Source organism: Monopterus albus, unplaced genomic scaffold (assembly GCF_001952655.1).
Source record: "Monopterus albus unplaced genomic scaffold, M_albus_1.0 scaffold272.1, whole genome shotgun sequence".
Classification (NCBI taxonomy): domain Eukaryota; kingdom Metazoa; phylum Chordata; class Actinopteri; order Synbranchiformes; family Synbranchidae; genus Monopterus; species Monopterus albus.
This window is the reverse complement of record NW_018128152.1, coordinates 583,752-608,676: the sequence shown is the minus strand read 5'-3', so window position 1 is coordinate 608,676 and position 24,925 is coordinate 583,752. Positions and strand designations below refer to the sequence as shown.

Below are 24,925 nucleotides of genomic sequence, written 5' to 3'. Positions count from 1 at the left end.
TGCTGCATTTGCTGCTTAAAGTGCCTTAGATTTTGTGTTACTTATTTATCTACTTTATATTTCATTTGTATTTTGTGGCATTCATGTGGACAGCGAAGTAAGAATTTCATTGTACAGGGAAACATGTTTCCTAACTGTACATATGACAAATAAACAGTTTGACCTTTGAATGTTTTTGAAAAGGAAAAGAAGGAAGGAACCTCAGGCAGAGCAGAGAGGAGGAGGATCCCTCTTCCAGGATAGATAGATGTGTGAACACAGTAGATAGAAATAAGGATAATACACCCAAAATAGATATTTAAAATAATAATATAGGGATTGAAAACATATACACAACATAAGTAGGACAATCAGTAGAATTCTGATACTCTAAATCAAAATAAGTTTGTAAGGTGAGCCAGACATCGATGAGGACTAAGAATCTCTGTACAGTAAGTGATGCACTGCATTATATTCTTGCATGTGTCTGAGCACTGAAACATTTGACTGGACAATATACGGTATGTGTGTGTCTCCACCATTTACAGTACTGGGAATATTGCTTGCTAAGCGAATGATGGCCAGAGTGTTGCCATGACAACCCCAGTAGCTGTCAGCATGCCTCCCATAAGAATGACAAACGATTTTTAATAGAGGGGCTCTAAATTGGTGGGATCTCCCTCTCTATAGAAATGCTTATCCCAGCCTGATCAAACTGGAGTCACTCTGCCATTAATCCTGACCAGTACTAATTATAACACGAGTCCTCCTGGACTCATCATAAGCTTATTATTACTCAGACTACACCAGCAGTCCTGGCGCCAGACACTGTGCGACATTCGCATGGTTGGAAAAAATGTGTTGTCGCATGATGGCTGCAGTTTCAGATTATTAAAAAAAGGCAAACTCAATTTTAATTGTATGAAATATTAATTAAATTTGACAGTGTTATTCATCAATGGAAAAGGCAACAATTCATTTGGTATACTTCTAAGTCTTACATAAACAAACAAATAAATAAATAAAAGTATTAATTGTAATCCAAATCATTAGATGCCAATACTTGTAAAATATTAATTATATTATTTATATTTCGGTACTGTATTTGTTCTCCTGTGTGACCACATTAACAAAAATAATCTAATCTAATTGTAACTTTGAATGTTGCGTTGAATTGTGTTTGCACACGGTATTTGGGGAAAATCCATTAGTTCTGCAGTAGAAAATGAAACTGCACAACAACTTTACTAAAATCTACACTCACCTAATCACCTCATCAGAATTATACTGCAACACACACACACTGTCTTATGGTGTATTATGGTTTATTGCTTAGTAACAAACCTCTAGCACTCATCTGAGGTACATCTCCAGTTGCTGGGTTCAAGTTAAAATACCTTCCTATTGTAAACCACATTGGTGTGAAAAGCACAACCACCCAATGCATTTTTTTGCAATCCTAGATGCAGCTAGTTGATGGTTTGTTAGTGTGCAACTGCAGCCTAGATTATCTATTTTGTCGAGCTGCATGACTTTGAGTAGCCAAGGTCAGGGTGACACTGTAGGCCCCATATGTCTCCAGGGACCACTCTCCACTCACTAATACACTCCAAGACAGCTGCACAGTGGGGACACTGCCAGTAGAGTGATGAGGAAGCAGTTTTTATCTGCATTGTTTAGCTGACTCCATGAGTTTCCTGTAATTGGCATCCAGACATTTGGTGTTCATAGGTCAGACAATTCAAAGTTCTTAAGAGTCAGAGGATTGCAGGTTGTCTTCAGGGACATAGGAGAAAATTATCAGGTTAGTTTTTTTTAGTTTTTCTCAGCTATCAAAAAGAGTCGGTGGTGCTATGACAACATTTATTGTTATAGTGTTGTTACTTAGAGGATTCTGCTGTGTGCAGAGCTGCAAGGAAAATACACAGCATGTATATTCTTGTTTTGTACTGCCACAGTGTCTTTGCATTTGGTTATACAGTATATAGTTTTTTGCTTTTGTAACATTTACTGATGCATAATAAGTTTAATTTTGATTTTATGAAGAAAGACGATGCAGCAGAGACAGAGGCACTGGGTTCCTGTCAAGATCTGTCAGACAGCAGGGCTGACTTCTTTTTTCTTTTTTTTTTTTGATAATTGCTCTGCTTACCCATGATCTGAATTAGCATATGAAAGTTGTCTTTTTCCCCCTTCAGTGGGAGTGCATAGCTGTAAGCTAATTTGTAAGTCATTTTAGATGACAGAGAGTGGTTGTATCCCAAAGGTGCCCTTTCCCTCTTGATCTTTTATTTTCACCCCCCTCTCTCCTACTTGCTCTCTCTTGCTCTCTACCCCATTCTGCTTCTTCTTCCACTCATGTCTCAATTAAAGAACACTGAAATGACTCAGGTTGCCAAGGTAGCTTCAGTTAATATGCATGTTTTAAAGCAGATGGTTGCCCAGCAAGTGAAGGGCAAAGTGCTCAGCTATGTCACCATGTGTCACCTTATTCTACCTCATCAGAAATCCTTCTCTCTTGGTCCTTGTCACATGTCAACCTGTGTCCGGTGATGACACATCCACGCTTGTGCCAAATATCCTTAGTGGAAAGTGCAACACTAGCATTGCGATATGAGCATAATTCTTTCATTTCTCACTGTTTCTATTATGTCTGATAAGCAATTTAGGTTTCAGTGAAAAACCACAAAGCCTCCCAGTTTGAATGAACAAAGAGTCTACTTGCAGACTCAGTGTAGCTTTTTGGGGATTAATTGAAGCTATTGACTGTGGGTCCACAGAAAGGGACTTGTGTTTGCGGCACCGTTGATGCCAAAGCAGCTGGGCAGGCTGAGGACGGGAAGAGGAGGTGACTGATAGTCCAGCAAGCCACCTGGGGTGAAGTGAAGCCACAGCTTTACGAATATACTCTAATACACCCAGGTGTGAACACAAACACATGCTCATATGTCTAGCATGCTCACAAACACACACACACACACACTGCGAGAACAGTGGAGACTGTCTCTGAGGCAGTGTTGGTATGCAGTAAGTGGAGCAGGGAAAAACGCCTTTGATCGTTGTTATTGACCATTCCTTATTACAGCTGTATGCTGCATAAACATATTCAAACTCACTTGCATGAGCACGTACACAGAAGCACATACTGTAAAGATACAGTACAAACACACATGCCAGACACACAGGTCAGTGGTATCTGCAGTGGTATGCATGCACAGAAATGCCCTCAGATTACAAGGACATGCACACACAGGCCTGCAGCATGTGAGACAATCAGTTGTTTGTTGGTAGTGTGAATGAGCTGGAGCTGAAGAAAGAAAGAAATGAAATCTAACCAAGAATGTAATCAATTACAGTGGCCATGAACATTTTTTATAGTTTATATTTACATTTTATTAATGTCAACTTTTCTAAAAAGCAAAAACACATGATATTTTAAATTTTAGCAGTCTAAGCATCTTTTCCTTTAGCAGTTTTTCTACTAGCAACACAATTTCCTGAGGTCAGGAAATAGTAGTGGTAAAATAATCTCAGTTCAAACGTTTGACTATGACATATAAAACTGGCCAGCAACTATTGCCCCCAGGGGCCAAATCTGGCCCACCAAGAACAGGATCTGGCCCTTAATAACGGTTTTCCTTTTTTCTTTTTAGTTATAAATACTGTTATTTCATGCTGTGTATAAAAATGGCTTATGCATTTCCCAATAAATATAAGATAACATCTTAGCATACAATGGTATGATAAAAGCCCACCTTAAAGAGAAATGTAAAATTGAAGCTACTTTATCCAGTGTTGCCAGATTTGAATTACAGTACGTCATCAGTGTGAGCTAGCATACTATAACTTCAGTCCTGTTTTTTTAGCTGGCATATTAGCATACATGTATCCTAAATTTGATATCAGCAGTTCCTGTTTGCAATTTACCCTTGGATGTGCTGCAACTATTTCTGAAATACTCAGATCCTAAAGAAACATGAATAATAAAGTTCCCAGAAAGCATAAGTGACAGTCAATGTAAAAATATATGTATTATGTCTGTGGTCAGATTTGACTGAATTATGACTGCATTTTGACACAAACTGCTGCAGTCAGTGCTATGGGTTTTACAGCTACTTAACTGCCTTCATGAGATACTGTATGTGTGACTTCCACTGCTGCCACTGCAGTTAGTGCTGAAAAGCAGCTAAAGTGCAATATCTGACTTCCCCCTTTTTTTTAGAACACGTACATTCACCTGTCCTTTCACCTCACACACCATCTTTGCCTCCTCTACAAGTCTCCCATGCCTTCCTTACAGTGTAAATCTCTGGAATATTTTTATAAGCTAAAACTGCAGCTTTGAAAGTTTTTGTACAAAATGGTACATGAGCAGAACAAAATTATAGCTCAACATAATGAATGTTTAAATGTCAAATTAAAGAAAGTTAAATCAGTGTAGGATTATCTTAAATACCAGCCCCTGATGTACAGTACTTGTACAGTGTAAGCAAAATCCAGAATCCTAAATGCCTTTATTGTTGGTTACTTCTGGGGATTGGACAGTGATCTTTCAAACTATTGCCTAGACACTGTTCAGGATATTTTGTCAGCGGAAAATTTCAGAACATAGTAACTGGAGTTTGACATGTTGAACAATGTACATTTTGATCTCTTACTAAGAGTTAGATGACAAGATTGATGCCAGTGTCATAGCAGTTTGTAGTTGTAAAGCTGGAGCCAGGAGAAAGTTAACCATAAGAAAACTGTCTCCTGGCTCCAGCTTTAGCTTACAAACAAGTACTATTAATCTTCTCATCTAGCTTTCCACAATGTCTAAAATGTCAGCCTGTTCATTTAAATCACATTACACAGTTGTAATAAGTTCAATAAGTGTGAGATGCAGGACCTCCAGACTGAAAAACTCTTTCTTTCCCTCTGCCCTCAGACTCCTAAACAGCTGAGGAGTTTATTACCAGGAAATACGTCATGTACTGTTTACATTCTCAGTTTGCACATTGACTGTTGACTGCTGCACATGCTGTTCCCATGCAGCATACATTCTCTTATTATATTCTTATATATTTTTATTATACTGCTGCATTTGCTGCTTAAAGTGCCTTAGATTTTGTGTTACTTATGCTGCTCCCATGCAGCATACATTCTCTGTTATAATTCTTATATATTTTTATTATATTGCTGCATTTGCTGCTTAAAGTGCCTTAGATTTTGTGTTACTTATTTATCTACTTTATATTTCATTTGTATTTTGTGGCATTCATGTGGACAGCAAAGTAAGAATTTCATTGTACAGGGAAACACGTTTCCTAACTGTGCATATGACAAATAACCACTTTGACCTTTGACCCTTTGACCTAATAATAACATTTTTAATCTTCCCCCATCAAGCATACATGTAATATCCTCTAAGTGAGAAGTTCAGTAATAATCCAGAGTGTCTCTTGCTGGTAGACAAGAGACAAGCACACAATTACTCTCACTTGTAAACACATGTGAGGGTGTGTACAGTATGTGTCTGTTTTAACGTGCACTTAAAACACAGACATACTCCCTACTCCCAACCCTGGCCTTTTGTTACCTTGACAGGCAGCCTGCTGTAATGAAAGCTCCTCTCATTCATAAGCCTGCCTTGTCAACTTTTAAAGACAGGCAACATTCAGTGGGATAGAAGGGAAAGGAGACAAAAAAGAGGAGAGAGGAAAGACAGCCACTGTTTCCTTTTGCTTTGATATGTGTCTTCTCTGAAGGGTTTCTTTCCGTGAAAGTGATCCACAACCAGTAAAATTCAGATTTAGATAATATTTGATAGATTGTCTCTGTGGTTCAATGATTAAGGATTGCAGACTCACACAAATGGGTGTGTACTACATCTCCTCTCCCCGTCATTTTACCATTAGTTGACTGTCACACATGGGAGCATTTTGACCACAAACTGAAAAAATACCCTTCATGATGTCAAATCCATGGGCTCTCATTTCTAAGTGGGTCAACACTTACTCACAATAGCATCTTCAGTACTCTCCTCTGTGTAGTCCTCCCTCTCCTTCTATGTTTTTGACCCCCATTTCTCTCTGTCCTCTCTATCATCCCTTTTTATTGCACCATTACTATAAACATGTTGGAAGTAGTTCACTCCATACCATTTGCAACAGTAAGAAACTCAAAGATCTTTGTTTTGTTTTTATCTCATTTTCTGCTGAAAGCATTTTATTGTCTCTAAAGTGTGGACAATCAGATTTCTTGTGATATTCAAAACATAAATGTAGATGTTGGACAAATGTAAATCACTTTTACACCTCTGTCAGTTATTTTAGCAGGCGCTGTGCACATGCCTGTACAAGCAAGCTTAATGTGTGTTGAACTGTCACAACAGGACTAAATGAGAGTAATTCAGCTCATCATAATGTCTGCATTATATCTGCCAGTATTGCCAGAATCCCCCACTGTACGATAGCCCCATTTGATCCACATCTCAGATAAGCTTTTCAATCACCAGTGACATGAAATACCCTGGCAGCACAAGCCATTCCTCGTAAGCACTGACTACCTCTCTTTACTTCCATCTGTTCACACAAATTAGCATAACACTAGCATGATATTAGCACGCCTGACCTGCGCAGACATGCCTTATCAAAGTGCTCTGTGATCCCTGGCTCCCTGCACTTTAGTCTGGAGCTGAGAAAGAGAGAGAAACAGAGATGGAGAGAGACAGAGTTACCCCGAGAGAGAGAGAGAGAGAGAGAGGGAGAGAAGAGAGTGATGAGCTACTTAATAACGAGCTGTGTTACACTGCTGCACAACACACAGCCTTGTCACAGCGTCACAGAGCTCTTCTAAGCTAAATGGGCTGCAGCAGATGTTTGGTGACAACAATCACACAGCGCTGCCTACCTCACTTGACTTGCAAATATTTGCTAAGTGACTTCAATATTTAATTTTCTGTATTTTCTTCCTTAAGAATGTGTAAGGTAGTGATTCAAGTGCATAAGAATGAACACACACACACACACACACAGTTATTTCTTCTCTTAGCATATAACTATAGAATATGATTTGCTGTAAAATACTTGCCATCTTCTGAGTTGAATGTATTTTATTTTATTTCATTTAAGTATTTTATTTTTTTTATTTGTTCTATTCATGTATCATATACACTACTTGAGACACCACCACTTAACAGTTTGGCTAGTTAAGCTGTGGGTAGTCAGTGGGTATTATAGAATTATGAGGAAATAATGGGTCATGCACTTTACTGAGACGAGGGACTTAATACTGTATGTTTGATTTATCTTTTTACTTCTAGTGTCTCGGTTTCTCATCACATCCATGGGAGCCCTGTATATCCTGGATGTGCAAATGGAAGACGGGCTGTACAACTACAGGTGTATGACACGTCACCGGTACACAGGAGAGACCCGACAGAGCAATAGTGCCCGCCTCATTGTTTCAGGTACGCCAAAATATATGTACAGTGTTATATTAGGACCTTTGTGGGCTTACAGTATATTAGGTATCATATCACATACTATCATATAGCTATATCTCTTAGTTTATGAAACAAGAGCTCTTTACATTATATGATGCAATGCAAGTAAACAAATTCAGATAAATCATCAAAGGACACTAACTTGCTCTACAATTTCTGTCTTCAAAATAAATATAAATACATAATATGTGCAGAACATTGTTCCCTTTTTGGGGAGTGACAAGAAAAAACACAAATTAAAGAGAGAATGACATGTGATAAAGGTCATCAGAACTGTACCAACACAGTCTGGAGGGCAGGTTTCAGAACAAATGATGCCCTCCTTTAGCCTTACCATTTATTCTTTAAGGGACACTTTATTCTTAAAGGGACACACATGAAGTTCAGTTTACATGAAGTACTTCTTAACCTGTGAATACAGATGTAAGGTCCTCTGTGATATATGGCTTTTACAGTGGGTGGGGGGTGGCAATCACCAAACATTTCTCTCATAGATATATATATATATAAATCTGAACAGAGGTAATGGCATCTCATCGAGTGGAGTTGCCTTGCAAAGCCTCTGGGCACCCTGCACCCAAATACCGCTGGCTAAAGGACAACCGGCCACTGGAGCCCGACACACGCTTCAGGCAGAGTGTGACAGGCCTGCTGATAGAGAAAGCCCAGCCCAGTGACACGGGGACGTATGTGTGTGAGGTGTGGAATGGCTATGGCAATGCTGAGGTGGTTGGCAGGCTGCTGGTAAAAGGTCAGTGCCCATTGGCTGGTGGTAAGACATTAGGATTGATTTGCATGATGCCTTAAAACAGGTGAAAGCAGAGCAGGTACAGAATCACTTCAGGTTTTTAAGGTGCTACAGTGGGCATATTTAACATTATACTGGAAACATAATTATATTTTCTTACTAAAACTTATGAAAGCAAATAAGACCAAATATTGCAATTTTCTGATACTGAACACTTAGCTCCTTAACCTACAGAGCCCCTGAAGGTTGTGGTGAGCCCACGGAAAGTGAAGGGCAGCGTGGGAAGCCAGGTTTCACTCTCCTGCAGCGTTACCGGCTCCGAGGAGTACCAGTTGTCCTGGTACCGCAATGGAGAGCTCATCTACCCAAGTAACAGTGTCCGCATGACAGGTCAGAACAGGGAGAACCTGGTCATGGCTGGTATGGCCAAGAGTGATGGAGGAGCCTATCAGTGTTTTGCCAGACATGGCAAGATGTCGGCCCAGGACTTTGTTCAAGTCATACTGGAAGGTCAGAATTCACAGTGATCTAAGTATAGATATGTGGGTGGTGGAATCATAAAGCATTTTATATAGATAAGTAATAGAAATAACATGTATTCTCTCTTTGTTTTGTGTGTACTGGTGATTGTATGTGCATATGAATGCAAACTGTGTCTGTATGGTCATGCTCTCATATAGACTGTGTATGTAGTATTGAGTACTGCAGTGCAGCTGAGACCCAGCCCATTGCACTAGATTTTCTGAAAGAGGCTTGCATACTGTTACATGAACTGAGGTTGCTGCAGTAGCTTTCTCCCGTGACCACACCAATATAAGGAGAATATTGATAATCAGTGTTGCTGTGGAGCCAGGGAAAGGAGCTGTATTAATCTGTTTTATGGTCTGGGTCAGTTCATGCATATGTTACAGTGAAAAGGCAAATTGGTCTGAATACAGTATGCTTTTGTATTGTATCTTTAAAGAGCACATTCAGTGTAAAATAATAAAATGTATCTTGCCATGTGAATCTCCATCCACTGTCCAGATGGCACACCCAAGATTCTGGCTTCATTCAGTGAGAAGGTCTACAACATCAACGAGTTTGTGTCACTGTCATGCACGGTAAAGGGCACGCCGGAGCCCCGGGTAATGTGGACTCTGGATGACGAGCCCGTGGTACGGGACAGCCGCCACCGTATCTCCCACTACACCAATGCTGAAGGGCATGTGGTCAGCCACCTCAATATTAGCCAGACCCAGGTGCCCGATGGAGGGGTGTATCGCTGCATCTGCAACAACTCAGCTGGGACAGTTTCCTACCAGGCGCGAATAAACGTAAGAGGTGCTTGTCAGATCAACTCTTCCAACACACCATCACATATACACATCAGCATGTCTTGATTCATTCTCCTTTCATTTTTAATCGGCTACTTTTGATGTGCTTGGATGTGCAGATGTTGAATGAATGCGCTGCAAGCAGATGCGCTGCTAGCTTCTCTTCCACATTGGAAAACCTAATGGTGCCATTTTATTCTGTTTCTTCTTGCTCACATTAAGACAGGTACATCTACAGCCTCCTGTAGTAGCATATCTGATCATTAATCACTGGTTTTAGCATTATGTTTCCTAATGCCCTGCTCCCTACCCAACACCTGTTGATCACTTTATATTGGGACACTATTAGGATGACCTACTGTTAGTATCAGTGAATGACTGTCTTGCTCTCTGCTCTCTGCAGGGACATGGTTGGCTGGATTGCTGTTGTCATATAGTGGTACTACTGGGGCATTCAAGCTTTCTGTGTTTGGTGCAAAGCCATTAGTATTCCTTCATTGCAGAGTGGGAAGGTTATTTTCTGTACACTGATTGGTTTAATTTACTTGTGCGCATTCTTGCATCTAGTGAGGCTAAACAGAGCAATCCTCTACCCCTTGAGCGAGGGTCCATGGATGCTGAGTGCAGCCAAGCAATGAATATAAATCTCCACAGGTGCCATTGCAGAGAAAGTGTAATGACCGTTTCTCACGTCATTGGCTCCTTAATCGTGCTAAAGAGAGTAGCATCCCAGGATATGCTTGTGCTCAAATACACTACAGAGCCAAGCTAAACTGCCTTGTCTGGTGGTTTAAAAAGAAGCCTAATAGTCCATTTACCTGATAAACACTGAGCTGTGGAAACCTGTTGGCTATTCTGTTGGTTTTCTCAAGTGTGTGTAAAAGCTGACAATATGAGTAATGGCTTTGATAATAGCATCACACAGTATACATGAGTCCCTGGTTCTGACAAGGCAAAATGCAAATTTGATATGAAAGCAAAGTGGTCATGATTGTGAGTTCCTTTTAGAATTGCCTGGAAACCTTAATCAGGTGGTCTGAAACACATAAATAAATCTTGGCAATGTTTTATTTGTTGCTATCAGAATGAATCAAGGCCTGTAAATTTTGTGGTGTCTTGAAAACACACAACACAGCACAGCTATCGTTTATAACAACCCCCCTGCCTCAAAATCATTTTAAGAGAGTTGTCTCTCCAATGCGTACTTCAAGGGCCTGCCAGCATCAGACCAATGAAAAACCTCACTGCCATCGCTGGGTGGGACATGTACATCCACTGCCGTGTCATTGGTTACCCATACTACTCCATCAAGTGGTACAAAGACTCCAATTTGCTGCCGTACAACCACCGACAGCGGGCCTTCGAGAACAATGGCACCCTGAAACTGTTTGATGTGCAGAAGGATGTGGATGAAGGAGAATATACATGCAATGTGCTGGTGCAACCTCAGCTCTCCACACACCAGAGTGTCTATGTTACTGTGAAAGGTATGAACCTCAAACTGATCTCTCTTCATTTACAGCACATGACTCAACACTGGATAGTGAGCCTGGGCTTTATGTTTAGAAAAACAGCATGCGATTTAGTTGCTGTAGCTGTGTGCGATCATGGGTACTCTGTCATGATAATTACCAATGTGAAGTGTCAAATAAGCACCTTAGCCCATTTATTCAAGGTGGGGTGTGCCACACAGTATTATACCCCAGTATTTGTTGAGTGCATCTATAGGTAGCTCAGTCTGTGGATACTAAGACAGATGGTAAATGGTCTTATATTTGTATAGCGCCTTTCTATGATTTACAGCACACTCAAAGCGCTTTCACACTATTTGGCCATTCACCCATTCACACTCCCAAACATTCACACACCAGTGACATCACCGGGAGCAACTGGGGGTTCAGTGTCTTGCTCAAGGACACCTCGACATGTTGACTGGACAAGCTGGGAATCGAACCGCTAATCCTCCGGTTAGGAAACGACCCGCTCTACCTCCTGAGCCACAGCCGCCCCAGATTCATTTTATCAGTGTGCACATTGACCCTGATGTGTCTTTCCATTTGGCATACATGCTGTATATCACATCTAAAACACATTACTTTAAAGTATCACCTTAGTATCTACATTTTCTTGATGCAAAAAGCACAGATATGCAGAAGGATATTTGTATATCACACAGTCTTCAAAAAAACACTGACATCACAGATAGCAAAGCAACATCTCCATCATCCTGGCCACTTTATCTGGAGCTCATCTGAATATGCAGCAGTACTGAGCTGAGCCTGATGATGATAACCTCAGATGACTCTCTTTCTTCAATGACGCTGCATAATTTGAAATGTCGGATGGGCAAATGCCCCACCCCAACTCCCACTCCCACCTCTCTCTCTCTCTGGCAGGTCTTGACATGCTAACAAGTGTGCGAGGGGGAAATCACACAGCATAGACAAAGCCATGCCACCATTCTGCCTCAGCTAATTTGCCTCTCAGCTGCTTAGCATTTCACTGCTGCCTAGAGGGAATCCCCAGGAGCCTATTATGCCTATTTTGTTGTGAATTAAATAAGCGCTGAAGTGCTGCTTATTCCAGTGTTATTTTAAATCATTAATTTTCCAGAGAATCTGGTTCTCATGATGACTACACTCTCCCCAGAGAGCAAGAGTGAGAGAGAATGTTATATGCATGTTGTTTGAGAGAGAATTCAGCTGCTCTGCACAGGGAGAGGCAATAAAATATTTCTCTCATTCCTGCAAAATCACTGTATAATGCTTCAATATGGAAAACAAGGTGATAAAGAGAGAAATGTAAGCAATGAGTTTCAGTAAGATTGCTTTATGAAGTACTACCTCAGCCATGACAAAATCATAGTCATTAACTTTTCTGTTTATACATACTGTACATGAATGGTGACTGATTTTGAACAATGTTTGCTGAAGTTAATCTGAAATTATAAGCATTTAACACACAGGCCTGAGGTAAAACTCCAGAGGGGAGAAATTAATTTTCATATTCTTCCGTAGTCCCACCTACCATCCACCCTTTTGAGTTCCCTCGGTTTTCCATTGGCCAGAGAGTTTTTGTCCCCTGTGTGGTCATGTCTGGTGACCAACCCGTCTTCATCACCTGGCAAAAAGACGGTCGGCCAATTCCAGCCAGCTTGGGTGTCACCATAGACAACATAGACTTTACCAGCTCTCTGCGCATCTCCAATCTCACATTGATGCACAACGGTAACTACACTTGCATTGCACGCAACCAGGCTGCCGCCGTGGAGCACCAGAGTCAGCTGATTGTCCGAGGTGAGGAAGGGTGAAGACAGATTTCACAGAAGCAGAAGATCCAAGCAGAGATGCTTGTCTTTTGTTATTTGTTACTGAATGTAATTGTTTTAAGGGGAAAAATGAAAAAAATGCTGTTAAGATATTAGTGATTTTCCAAGTCAGATCTATACATGATTAGAAGTTCGTCGAAGTCAGATCTATACATGATTAGAAGTTGTTTGTCAAGCTATTATTGGTTCTTGCTTTGCATAGGATTTTTGTCTCTGGAAGCAATAATACAACTGCTGAATCTAATGATTACTTGTCTTGCAGTTCCCCCCAAATTTGTGGTACAACCTAAGGATCAGGATGGCATTTATGGAAAGGCAGTGATACTAAACTGCTCAGCAGAAGGCTATCCTGTTCCTACCATTCAGTGGGAGTACTCTAAAGGTAAACTCACAGCATGACCCTTACATGAATATGTATGCCACTTGCATGCACTTGTTAAGTACATACTGTACTAACACTACTGGGAAGTATCATGTTTCTTTAGAACATTTTGCAGTAATGTCATTACCTTTTTCAGTAATGAGTAGTGTAATTCAATAGAAATTCAATAATTACAGTTACTAATTCTAGCTACATTCCATTACTTTGACATTTTTGTGGGATTGTTCGTTACCTTACTGGGAGTTAATGCTAGATGGTGGGACGATATAAAATCGGCCTCACTGTTTTCAGCTGACACATTGGTCTGTGCAGGCTAGCTTGCCATGGGGGGATTTGAGTGAAGAAGGTTAGCCCCTCTGTAATTCGAAAGATGTCTGAATTAAATGTTGTGTGTTCTTATCTGGCTTACTAATGTTAGCCAAAGGGAAAGCTAAATACAGAGATTTTATTTAGAGTTTAAGAGAGGTGTGAACCATTCAGCTGAACCCAGGACTTCTGGAGTGCTCTGCGTAGTCACTAGAGCTAAGCTAATTCCCTCCAGATCAGTGACGTGCGGTCAGGGGAGGAAGGTGAGGCAGAGCCTCCCCTGTCAATCTTGAAAAAAAAAAAAAGTTAACCATAAAATATAATAAATGTTAATTTTTGTCAGCTGGTGTGTGTTGTAGGCCCTTTTGCCGTTCGAATCCGATGTTGAAGGATTTTTTCAATAAAGAATAGCAGAATTTTCGTATGTCCCGTTCAAATACATGGAGGAGATGCGTGATGAGGCAGCACTTTGCTGTGCCTCTCGGTGGATCGTGTAATCCTCACAAACTGTATGCGATGCAAATAGTGTGTCGCTGTCCCTCTATATATCACAAATAAAATCATTTCAAACACTCTGATTATATGCTCTGCCTTACCATAATCTGGATAATGTATAAAATGTAGTTCTGTAACGTGTTTAGGCTCCAGATTAACCATAAAACCCAGTAAAAAAGTTACTCGGTGAGGCAAACAGTACCCCAGCCTCAAGGCAGAGGGCGCTAGTGAGCCCACAGATTCTTGCGCTACCTACAATCTTCTTCGTGCTTGTTTATATTTCTTTTACAATCCGCCTTATCAAAAATGAAAGATTACATTTCCAAGCTGAGAAAATTCGCAAATCTTTTACAGTCTGGACATTTTTGTCCAGAAGGATCTTCTTTATTGAAAACATTTGTTTTAATATTGGATTTGAACGGTAAAAGGGTTTGTAATACATACCAGCTGACAAATGGATTTCATGTACAAGTAAAGGTAAGACCATCAACTTTTATTATTTCTAGTTAGAAATAAGCTCAATTGGAATAAATTTTAACCTCAAATTAAATATGGGTCACGTTTGTGTGAAGAATGTTGACATGAGATATAAAACATAACGCATTGTCTGTTAACAGACAATTTGTATTTGTAAATCTGACTGTAAAAGAGTTACGGCCTCACCAGCTGTCAACCTCACCACACGTCACTGCTCCAGATTGTATGTTTCTGCTTGACCACTGTGTATGTGGCCTGGTATTACTTGTGTTGTTGGGATATAATGTAAATTGTTTCCACAGTCACTCTGTGGGGTCTTTGTGTCTTTATGGGGATGAAAAGCAAGTCCCCAAAATGTAAATCATTACATTTTAGAGTGATGACTTGGTAAGGTTTAGGTTAGGCAAGTAGGCGTTATATGGTTAAGTCTCCAGGAAATGAATGTAAGTCAGAGTAATGCAAACACAATGTGTGTGTGAGTATTATTTTTTCTACATGTAAGATATAAAATAAATATGTGTGGATCTGCAGTTATTTAAAGGAGCAGACACAAGTAAAGTGACAAGTAATATAATACTGTATATTACTTTTGCTGATTACTTTTTCATAAGTAATGAGTAATGGTTTTTAAGTAACTTGCCCAACACTGAGTAACACACAACAGTTCCCCCCAGGTTTAGTGAAAGACTTTTAACTGGATAGCTTGCCCTTCATCTCTTTTGACATTCATGTTGAATTGCTTGTTAAGTTCTTTTTGCCCTACAGAAAGCTTATTCTCTGTGGTAGATGATCTGTTTTAGTGAATGCCAATGCAGCAATTATAATATCTACACCTTCGAGGTAGAATGCATAAAAACAAATGTGTTTACAACCAGCGATGGTTCAGGGAAAAGCTTTTTGTTCTGTTTTCTTTGACATTGTCCCATCCTGGCTGGGCACGGTAACAATATTTCTTGACAATAAATGATTACTATTCAGTCTTTTCAGTTATGGCATTGCTTACTCTTTATAAAACATGACTGACACTCATACATCAACATGTTAATGCAAAGCTGCTAAAGCATGACAATGTAAGACTGTAGATTATTGAAGGTTCTTGGTATGAAAATTAATTACATACTGACCAGACTGATCTGTTTTTCATTATTAAATTTTAGCATTTGTATGTTAAGGATAAAAAGGCCAATACAATTAACCCTATTTAATACTGTAACTGGCAGCAATTTAGGACAAAGTAACTCATGCAATTCAATGGCAAATGAAGTTAAAAGAAGCCTGACAGCAAATGATCTAAATAGAATTTATACATTAACATTAAAATGTTGGTTTCTGGTAAATACCTACAATAGTTTACCATAAATACTCAGGATGTACATATACTCTGTAGCCATTTTATGTACACCTTTACAGTCTCATGCAATTTAATACAACTTTTCTGCCGTAAAATCTACTTTTATGATGCCTATAATGCTTTTTTTAAAGCAGTGTTAATTTAATGATGTGTTTTGGGAGGTCATATTCAGCGGTGGAGTTGTATTGGGCTGCACTATATTAAGAGGTTTTTCTAATAATTAGTCTCCACTTGTGGTCACTGAGTGTATATAGACTGTGAGTTTAATCAGACAGCTACAATGAATACACATTTTGAACATGATCCAAGACAAATTGCAGTTTATTGTTATTGCAGGCCAAGAATGCAGTCGGGTGTGAATTAGGTTAGTGCTAGTTTTAAGCCCTTCGGTGAGAGGAGAATAAAATATTAAGTAGCAACTGTTTGTTTACCTGCGTATAAACAGTCATCATGGTGATAAACCCTCACTCTCGGTTCTGTGACAGGTGCCGGGGTCCCTCAGTTCAAACCCATTGCCCTCAACTCAGGCTTTCGGATCGAGGTGCTGGTCAATGGCTCTCTGCTCATCAAGCATGTGCTGGAAGAAGACAGTGGCTTCTATCTGTGTAGAGTCAGCAATGATGTTGGAGCTGATGTCAGCAAGTCCATGTATCTCAATGTCAAAAGTGAGTATCTTGGGAAAATAGCATCTTTCCAAACCTGAGCAAGTACATTTAAATTATGCCTCTCTGTGATGCAAGGTGCTGAAGAAAATGAATTCTGTATTAGGCTCTCTCTGTATTTATGTTTTTTTTTTTAAATAGTTGATGTTCTACTAAAATGACCGGTCACACTTGACTTTATTTAGCCTACTATACTTTTGCATGCCTAGGTCGGTCACGTTCAGTGCTGCTGTTAACATTCTAGTAAGACATTAACACTAAAGCACAAAGGGTAAGTGAGTTGAACTGGAGTCTGTTTTGTCTGTGACAGTTAGTTCACCGGCAAGATACCATCCTGGTACCCATTCTGTGCTTTCTGACTGAACAAATTCCACAAAGCAATCATCTCTTGGAGAAACTATAGCATTTATCTGCTGTGTGGCCCAGGACTTAGCTCCTCTCCATTAAGCCTTGAATTCTGCATGCATGCAGGAGCTGCCATGTGGAAAAGAAAGCTGAGGGATAGACAAAAAGTGGGCTGAAGGAGGAATGAGTTATCCGTGTCTGTTCCCCTCTTCCCTGTTCCTGTCTGTCTTCTCTGTTTTCTTTACACTTGTGCTTCACATACTGCATGCTTTCTTTATGTTAGACTGGACAGGTTAGAGCATCTGTTCTATAAAAGCAGAGAAGAAAAAGTCAAATTTGATCCAGTCCACACAGAACTCCAAAAATGACTGGACAGATTAACCTTTCCAAAATCATCAGAAATAGTTGTATATCAAACATGTGATGCTCCTTTAATTTGTAATGAAACTCACCTGTAGCAACCAACAGGTGCTGGCAATATAGAAATCACACGTACAACCAGTTAAAATGGAGCAAGGTCGACTCAACCTTTGTGTCATGTGGACCACACTGAGCATGGAGAAAAGAAAGAAGAGCAAAGAATTGGCTGAGGATTTGAGAACCACAACAGTGGAAAAGCCTGGACAGTCTCAAGGCTCCAAGTCCATCTCCAGAGATCTGGTTGTTCCTGTGTCCACTGTGAACAACATTGTCAAGACGTTTCCAGCCCATGGAGCTGTAGCTAATCTCCATGGATATGGACAAAAGAGAAAAACAGATGACAGACTGCAATGAAGAATTGTTCCAATGGTGGATAAAGAACCTTGATCAACTTCCAAACAGATTCAAGCTGACCTGCAGGCACAGGGTGCAACAGTGTCAGCTCACACTATCTGTCACCATCTGAATGACAAGGGACACTTTGGTAGGAGACCCAGGGGACCCACTGCTGACACAGGAACATAAAAACACCAGTTTGCCAAAACTGACCTGAGGAAGTCACAGTCCTTCTGGGAGAATGTCCTGTGGACAGATGAGACTGAAACAGAGCTTTTTGGTCGAGTACATCATTCTACTGTTTTCAGAAAATGAACTGAGGCCTTCAAAGAACACGGTCCATACAGTCAAACACTGTGGAGGTTCACTGAGGTTTTGGGGTTGCTTTGCTGCTTCAGGCCCTGGATGTCCTGACTGTGTGTGTGGCATTATGACATCTGAAGATGAATTCTGGGGCCCAGTGTCAGAAAGTTGTGTCTCTGTCAGAGGTCATGGGTCTTACAGCAGGACAATGACCCAAAGCAGACTTCACAAAGCACCAGAAATGGTTTCAGACAATGTGCTGTAGAGTTCTGAAGTGGTCAGCAATGAGTCTAGATCTAAATCTCATAGATCACCTGTGGAGAGATCTCAGAACAGCAGCTGGGAGAAGGAACCCTTCAAATCTGAGAGACCTGGAGCAGCTGGCAAAAGAAGAGTGGTCCAAAATTCAAGTAGAGAGGAGGAAGAAACTCACTGATGGTTACAGGAAGTGACTGATTTCAGTTATTTTGTCCAAAGGGTGGGCTACCGAATATTAAGTTGATGGTGTCAGTAATTCTGTCCAGTCCATGTTTGGAGTTCTGTGTGGAATGGATCAGATTTGTTGTTCCAATGCAAACAAAAGAAATAAACATGAGAATAACAAAAAAATTGCAACAAATTTTTGGAAGAAGCGGTATGTTATCTGACAGAAATGTAGGGGTGCCAGTATTTTTGGTAATGACGAAATGCAGGGGTGCCAGTATTTTTGGTAATGATTGTATGTCACAGAGAATTCTCACACATTTGAATAATTGCTTAGAGCTCAGTGTTTTTGTATTTCATTTTTTTCACAGGAATACTGCCCTCTTCAGGTTGAAAGAACACTTAATTAACTATAAGAGTCTAATACATGATTTAATCCACCATAGCTCCTCAAAGAAAGACATGCTAAAAGCAGGGATTTGATGGTCTACATGCTTCGTCTAGAGCCCAAATGGTTTGTGAATCCCACAAAAATACACAGTCATATGAGCTGAGCTTGTGCACGTGATTGTGGATTTGCATGTGTAGCGTGTTTGTGATCTCCAGCTGGCCCACTGTGGCTGGGTGCTCATTTTGATCAGTCGCTGCTAGATGAGGCTTTTTCCCATGTGGCTCTTATCAAGGCAGAGCAGAGTACTCCCTGCTGAGTGTCTCACTGTCTGCCAGCCACAGCCAAATGGGCTAGTACTCCTTCCTGACCCCTCGTGTCTGGCTGCAGCTTGCTGCACAAACCCTTGGTACAGCCCATCATGTCATTCAAATGTGGTTTACAACTAAATATCTCCAAAGCTATCCCTGTGATGTTTTTTTTTTAATACTGGTACATTCGCTGTAGGATGCTACAAATCTAAAGGAACTTCTTCTTAATCAACCCTCAGCAGAAAAACAAACTTCCTAATTATATTTCTTTCATTTATTTTTATGAGAGAACAGATTGAATTGTCCCTGCTGTACCGTAACTGGGTCCTTATTTTATTTTACAAAACTGTGACTCATAACAACATCATACAGTATATGGTCTACGGGCCTATGGTCAGTAGAATTTCAAATTTGTCATAAAATGTGCATATGGAAGGAATGCATTGGAGTGCATCACATAAACAACTTTACAGGTGATGAAACTCAGACACAGAACTTCACTGCTAATTTGACAAAAGAAATGGCAGTCTCACTCACCACTGCAAAGTAATATACAGTACAAGGAAACAAGTAGAGAAGCTATTTATGGCAAACAATGGCTTTGTACACTGCTCAGAAAAATTAGCAAAAACTAGTCTGCTGGCAACCAAAACTATAAACTAATTGTGAATATGGTAAATATGGATTTATTAGAGTTCTTGTCTAGCCTTAACTAATTTTCAAAAATATAGCTATTGATTTGATAGATATCTTGCAACTAATTTGATAGATTCATCATGTAAGTTATTTTAAAGTCAAAAAAGAAAATAGAAATAAACTCTAAACCAAACATTTTGTGGCTGCAGCTTATCCAGTGTGAGGATTTATGTTTTATATCATTATAGATCTTTGGGTTTTGGTCAGATAGAACTAATAATTAATTAATCAGGAAAAGATGGTAAATGGTCTTATTAGGTTAGCACTTTTCTAAACTTTACAGCACACTCAAAGTGCTTTCACACTACTTGGCCATTCACCATTTGCACTCAAACGCTCACACATTCACACACTGGTGTTGTTGGCTTTGGTTGTGCACATTTTTGGGATACATCATAAAGAACACAATTTTTAGAATAATTAGTTTCACTCTACTTTCAGACACTGAAGATATAGAAAGAAAACACATCAATTGTTTTGATACAGATGGATGATAACTTAAAGGACAAACTAACATAAAGTGAACACCACAGAAAGTTTAGTAGAGTCTCCAGAACAGCTTCAGTACTCCTCTTACAGAGGGAGGAAACATTCTTCCAAAACACATTCCCTCATTATTTTCAACACACTTTTTCATGTTTATTCAAGACTACAGTCGTAACCATTAGTCAGTTGATTTAATAAAGAAATTAACCAGCAACTACTCGGAAGCAACATTCGTCAACATTTTCTGATTCCACCTTCTTTAGTCTGAGGAACTGATGCCTTTCTTTGTCAGACGTGAGAATATACTGTTTACCTTTGGATTTGTTGGTTGGACAAAACAAAACATTTGAAGACATCATCCTTGTGCCTGCAAAGTCAAAATGGCCACTTTTCCCAATTTGTAGACATTCTGTGAATAAAAATAATCAAGAAAATAACTTGCAGCAGTGACTCATTTATTCAGGGTTTTCCTGTCATTTGTTATCCATCTGTATCGGTACAGACTTTGGCTAGATAAGGTTTTCACTGTCAGAAAAACTCTTCATCTCTAGGTGTAGTTGCTCAGTGGAGGCAACTATATTTGCAACTATAAACCTCTCACAGAATTTAGGATCTGGTTCTACTGTTGTCAAGACTTCTGTGTTATCCAGATCATTGATGACATGTCACCCTGGAAAAAAGGCACACTGTTAGGGTTTCTATGTAACAAATTAATGATTGTCTTTTTATGCATTCCAGGATTCCAGATGTATGTGTGTGTGTGTGTGTGGCAGTGTGCAGACAATGAGCTCATTAACCCTTAAAGCCCCTCTGTGTATTTAATGGGTTCAGTGTTGTGCCTGTGCAGTCCACTATAAAGTTTGACGCTGTAATGTTCGGTAATGTCGGACACAGTGATGTTGTTTATCCAGGCTAGCCTACACCATTTGAGCAGTGGTGGCTACTTAAGAGGCTTAGGAGCCAATTAGGGGACATACAAGCTGGCACATGCTGGAGTACTCACGTAATGAATAGCATGGTCTTCACTGTCTGAGCATGGCTTGATATTTTAGTTAACAAAATTCAATAAACTGAAGCAGACCTACTGAGATGTATAGTACAGACACATGTACTGTATGGTATGCCCCCTGGTCATATACAGGTCAGCAAACAAGTTCATGAACATACACACAAAGACAAATATTTGAACACAGGGCTGCACATGCTAATGCAAAGACATAATGTAAAGGCACTGATACACTGCAGCACAGTGCAGCCATTACAAACAAATGATGGGCCAGGCAGCTAATGTAATGGTTTAAATGGATCCCGCCCTCACAGGCCATTGTAGTGGACTCCCCAGCAATGAATTGCAGCTACTGTGATATCCAAGCTTGGCACTTTCGTTGTTATAAGCATCTGCGTGTATGCTAATGTCTCATCATGTATCATCCTGTATGTACACTGCTGCTGCACGAACAGCCAGTAGAAATTGCTTACACTAACTGCACCAAATTTAAATTGTACATGTCTTCATTTGTGTGTGTGTAGATGCACTTCTGTTTATGTATATTTTTGTTCTATGTGGTTCTTTACTGGTATATTTTTGTTCTATGTGGTTCTTTATTGGTGTAGTAGTCAGTTTGTCTTGATACTGGCTGCAGGTTGAGGGTTAAACCAATAATTTTGACGTAATTTCCCTACCTCCAGAACAGATGCAATTCAGTCAATTCATTACCAATCCACAGCAGATGTTATCAGAATCAGTCAACAACCACTCAGTGTTTATTAGGGCCAATTAAGACCAATCAAGCTTATTAGACATCATAATGTCAGCAGATACAGTGATGATGGCAGAACATATAATTATCCTTCACTGAAGAGAGGTGGTAAATGGTCTTGTGGTCAATGAGCAGTCTCCCAAGCACAGCATCCTTCAGACTACTGTTAGGAAGCCGCTTCTTCTTCTTATCTCTATTTCTTTTATCTTATTTGTTCATCTGCATCCAGCCCCCACCCTTCCTTCCTCTGCACAGAAGTCCATCCAGTCTGCAAGCATTCATTTGGTATCATGCTCCCTGTCCAAGCCAATTGTGCAGCTAAGGGAATTATTTCAGTACATTGCAGGTATCCAGTGAACCAGTCATCTTTGTGCGATTGTCACAGTGCTCCTCCCTCCCCCATCCAGGTCTTCTCTTCCCCAATGCCTGCTTCACTGTGCCTCAAGGGCAGGGAGCTGTATGCATCTCAGCTTGTCTTCTCTTGTCTGGCTGTGACACCCTGTGGCTTACACTGACCAGCCAGTGACACAGTGTGGAGCAAAATGTAGACTAGCATCGCAGTACTCTCACCATGGGCCATGAAGCAAGTTAATACAGAGACTTTTTGACATTTAATAAAAATGTTTTAAATAATCCCAGTTTAGATACAAAGTCTAAGAAAAATCCACTGGTGTGCAAGAGGTAATATGAGGCCATGGCAATAGTGTAACAAGCAGCAGTTGTTTTTGTGTAACAGCTACAGGAAAAACTGTTGCTAAACAGTAAGACAGTAAGAGTAATAAATGTAATCCCTTTCCATCACCTGTCTCATCCCATTGAGCCTCTGAGATGATCTCACTACATTCTTTCCTTGATCATAGATGAACAGACCCACACTATAATAACCATCCAGCTATAACTATGTATGTGTTGTTATTATTCTCCTGAATCCTCTATTTGACTAATTCTGGTTAACACTTCCATTTAGAGACAGTAGAAACATCTTTTTTTTTTTGGCCCTGCATTGCAACATTCCGGGGGTGATTGTGTAATCATCATACTACTGTGAAAATCAATGGCAGGTCCATATTCTATTCCTGGTTACTAGAAATGACCATTTTTTTAAGAGGAAAGAGAGAGCGAGGAAGGAGGAGGTGGGAGGAGGGAGGTGAGCTGGAGAGATGAGAGGAGAGACTGTCCGATGCTGGTTGGCATGGTAACCTGGCCAGGTGAAAGAGAGTCTGGGAGACCGAGGGGGGGCAGCTTTTGTCTCACGGGAGTAGCCTATCAGCAGTGAGCCTATCCCCCACAATCCCCTGCAGGTTTCAGCGTATCATCACTGCCCTCTGGGTTGCTGTGGAGGAACAGGGCTCTCCTCACTTCCACATAAAAGACTCATTGTGCTGTGCAGCAGAATAGACATGTTGGGACTGCAACAGACTGGCATACATACTATTCTCTGTCATCATCCTCCAGCTTCCTCATAAACACATCACATCTTATTGGCTTCTAAAGAGAAGCAGTGCCTGCGTGTTTCTCCTGTGTCTGTGTACATGTGTGAAGGACAGTGAGCTCTATTTACTCATCTATTCATGCTGTATTTGAGCGCATCAGTATGCTTGGTGTACCCAGGCACATACTTCCAGTCTTTCCAGACATGTACATGTGCATACAGCAAGGGATGAATAAAACAATGAGATTCCGCTGAACAAATAAACAAAGATATCAATGATAAGATGAGTTAGAAAAGTTAACTCAGATGAAGACGAGATTCAAGATGAATTCCTTTGTGTTTGCTATGTTGTTGGCTCAGGCTGTGTTGAAGACTGAATTAGAGATCACAGATACTGATGCCTAATGAGACAGGAGACTCCCCTTTCTCCTCCATCTCACCTCTTCTTTCTTCACTCTCTTCTTTCTTCCTCCCCACAGTCCTCTTCCCATAATTCCACCTAGTATTAAAGAAATACATCAACACAACAATTACAGGACCACAAAGTGTGCCTCAGGGCTGGCTCAGCTGGGCTGCTTGCACACACACAGCACACAATTGTGCACACATGTATATACATAGACAAAAGCTGATGCGTGAACAAACACAATTAAACACACACATACAAGTTGCATGTGCCTCATTACTGAGCACTGTTTATGTTGCACAGACACTGCCAATGGCAACATAGCACCGGGGCCGGGTGCAGCCCATACCACCAGACCCTCAGCCCATATTTCAATTCCTATAAAAGGGCAACCAGCCACTTGTGCAAACAAAAGAACCACCAACCATCTTCCTATATATAGCTTCATTATTATCAATTAGAGAATGGCAAAATGTAGCATAACCATGGTATGTTACACAAGTAGCAAACACCAACACAAGTGCAGTCCAACAACTGTTATAGGCTAATTCAAAACGGTGAGTATGTGCATTGTTGTACACCACCTAATGAAAAGACATCTTCCACAATACTCACACAAACAAAAATAACTAACAATAAACAGGAAGGCTGTGACACTGCCATGGACACAGACAATTCAGCAGACAACAGCAGAGTGATGACTGTTGCCATGGACATGAACAGACAATTCAGCAGACAACAGCAGTGATGACTGGTATATAGCATATACATGTAGCTGTACAAGCAAAATAAATATAATTGCAGGGGCATCAACAATTACACTTCATTGCAGCGATTCTGTACATTTTTAAACACCACCTAATGCACACACACTCACACACACTTACAAAATTGTGCTGCTACATCACTGTAACTTGCAACTCATCAGCAGCTAGAAAATAATGACTGTACTCACCTATCTGAATGACATTCTGCTGGCCTTGCACTATGCAAAGTTTTCCACAATCAGTCTTGGTCAAATTTCTTGGTTGTATAATTTTCAAATATGGAAAAGTACAGTCTATGGCAACATGGCAGTGAAGGATGGAT

General features: G+C 40.3%; 1 protein-coding gene across 1 annotated transcript in view; it reads left to right on the top strand.

Moving 5' to 3' along the window:
- Positions 1-7,990: 7,990 nt before the first annotated feature.
- LOC109972867 (Down syndrome cell adhesion molecule homolog) overlaps positions 7,991-24,925 on the top strand; it is a 34,200-nt gene continuing 17,265 nt past the window's right edge. The window contains 7 exon segments of the mRNA XM_020622069.1: positions 7,991-8,216; positions 8,448-8,723; positions 9,240-9,536; positions 10,741-11,016; positions 12,547-12,825; positions 13,120-13,239; positions 16,354-16,533. Coding sequence (XP_020477725.1) covers positions 7,991-8,216; positions 8,448-8,723; positions 9,240-9,536; positions 10,741-11,016; positions 12,547-12,825; positions 13,120-13,239; positions 16,354-16,533 — 1,654 coding nt within the window.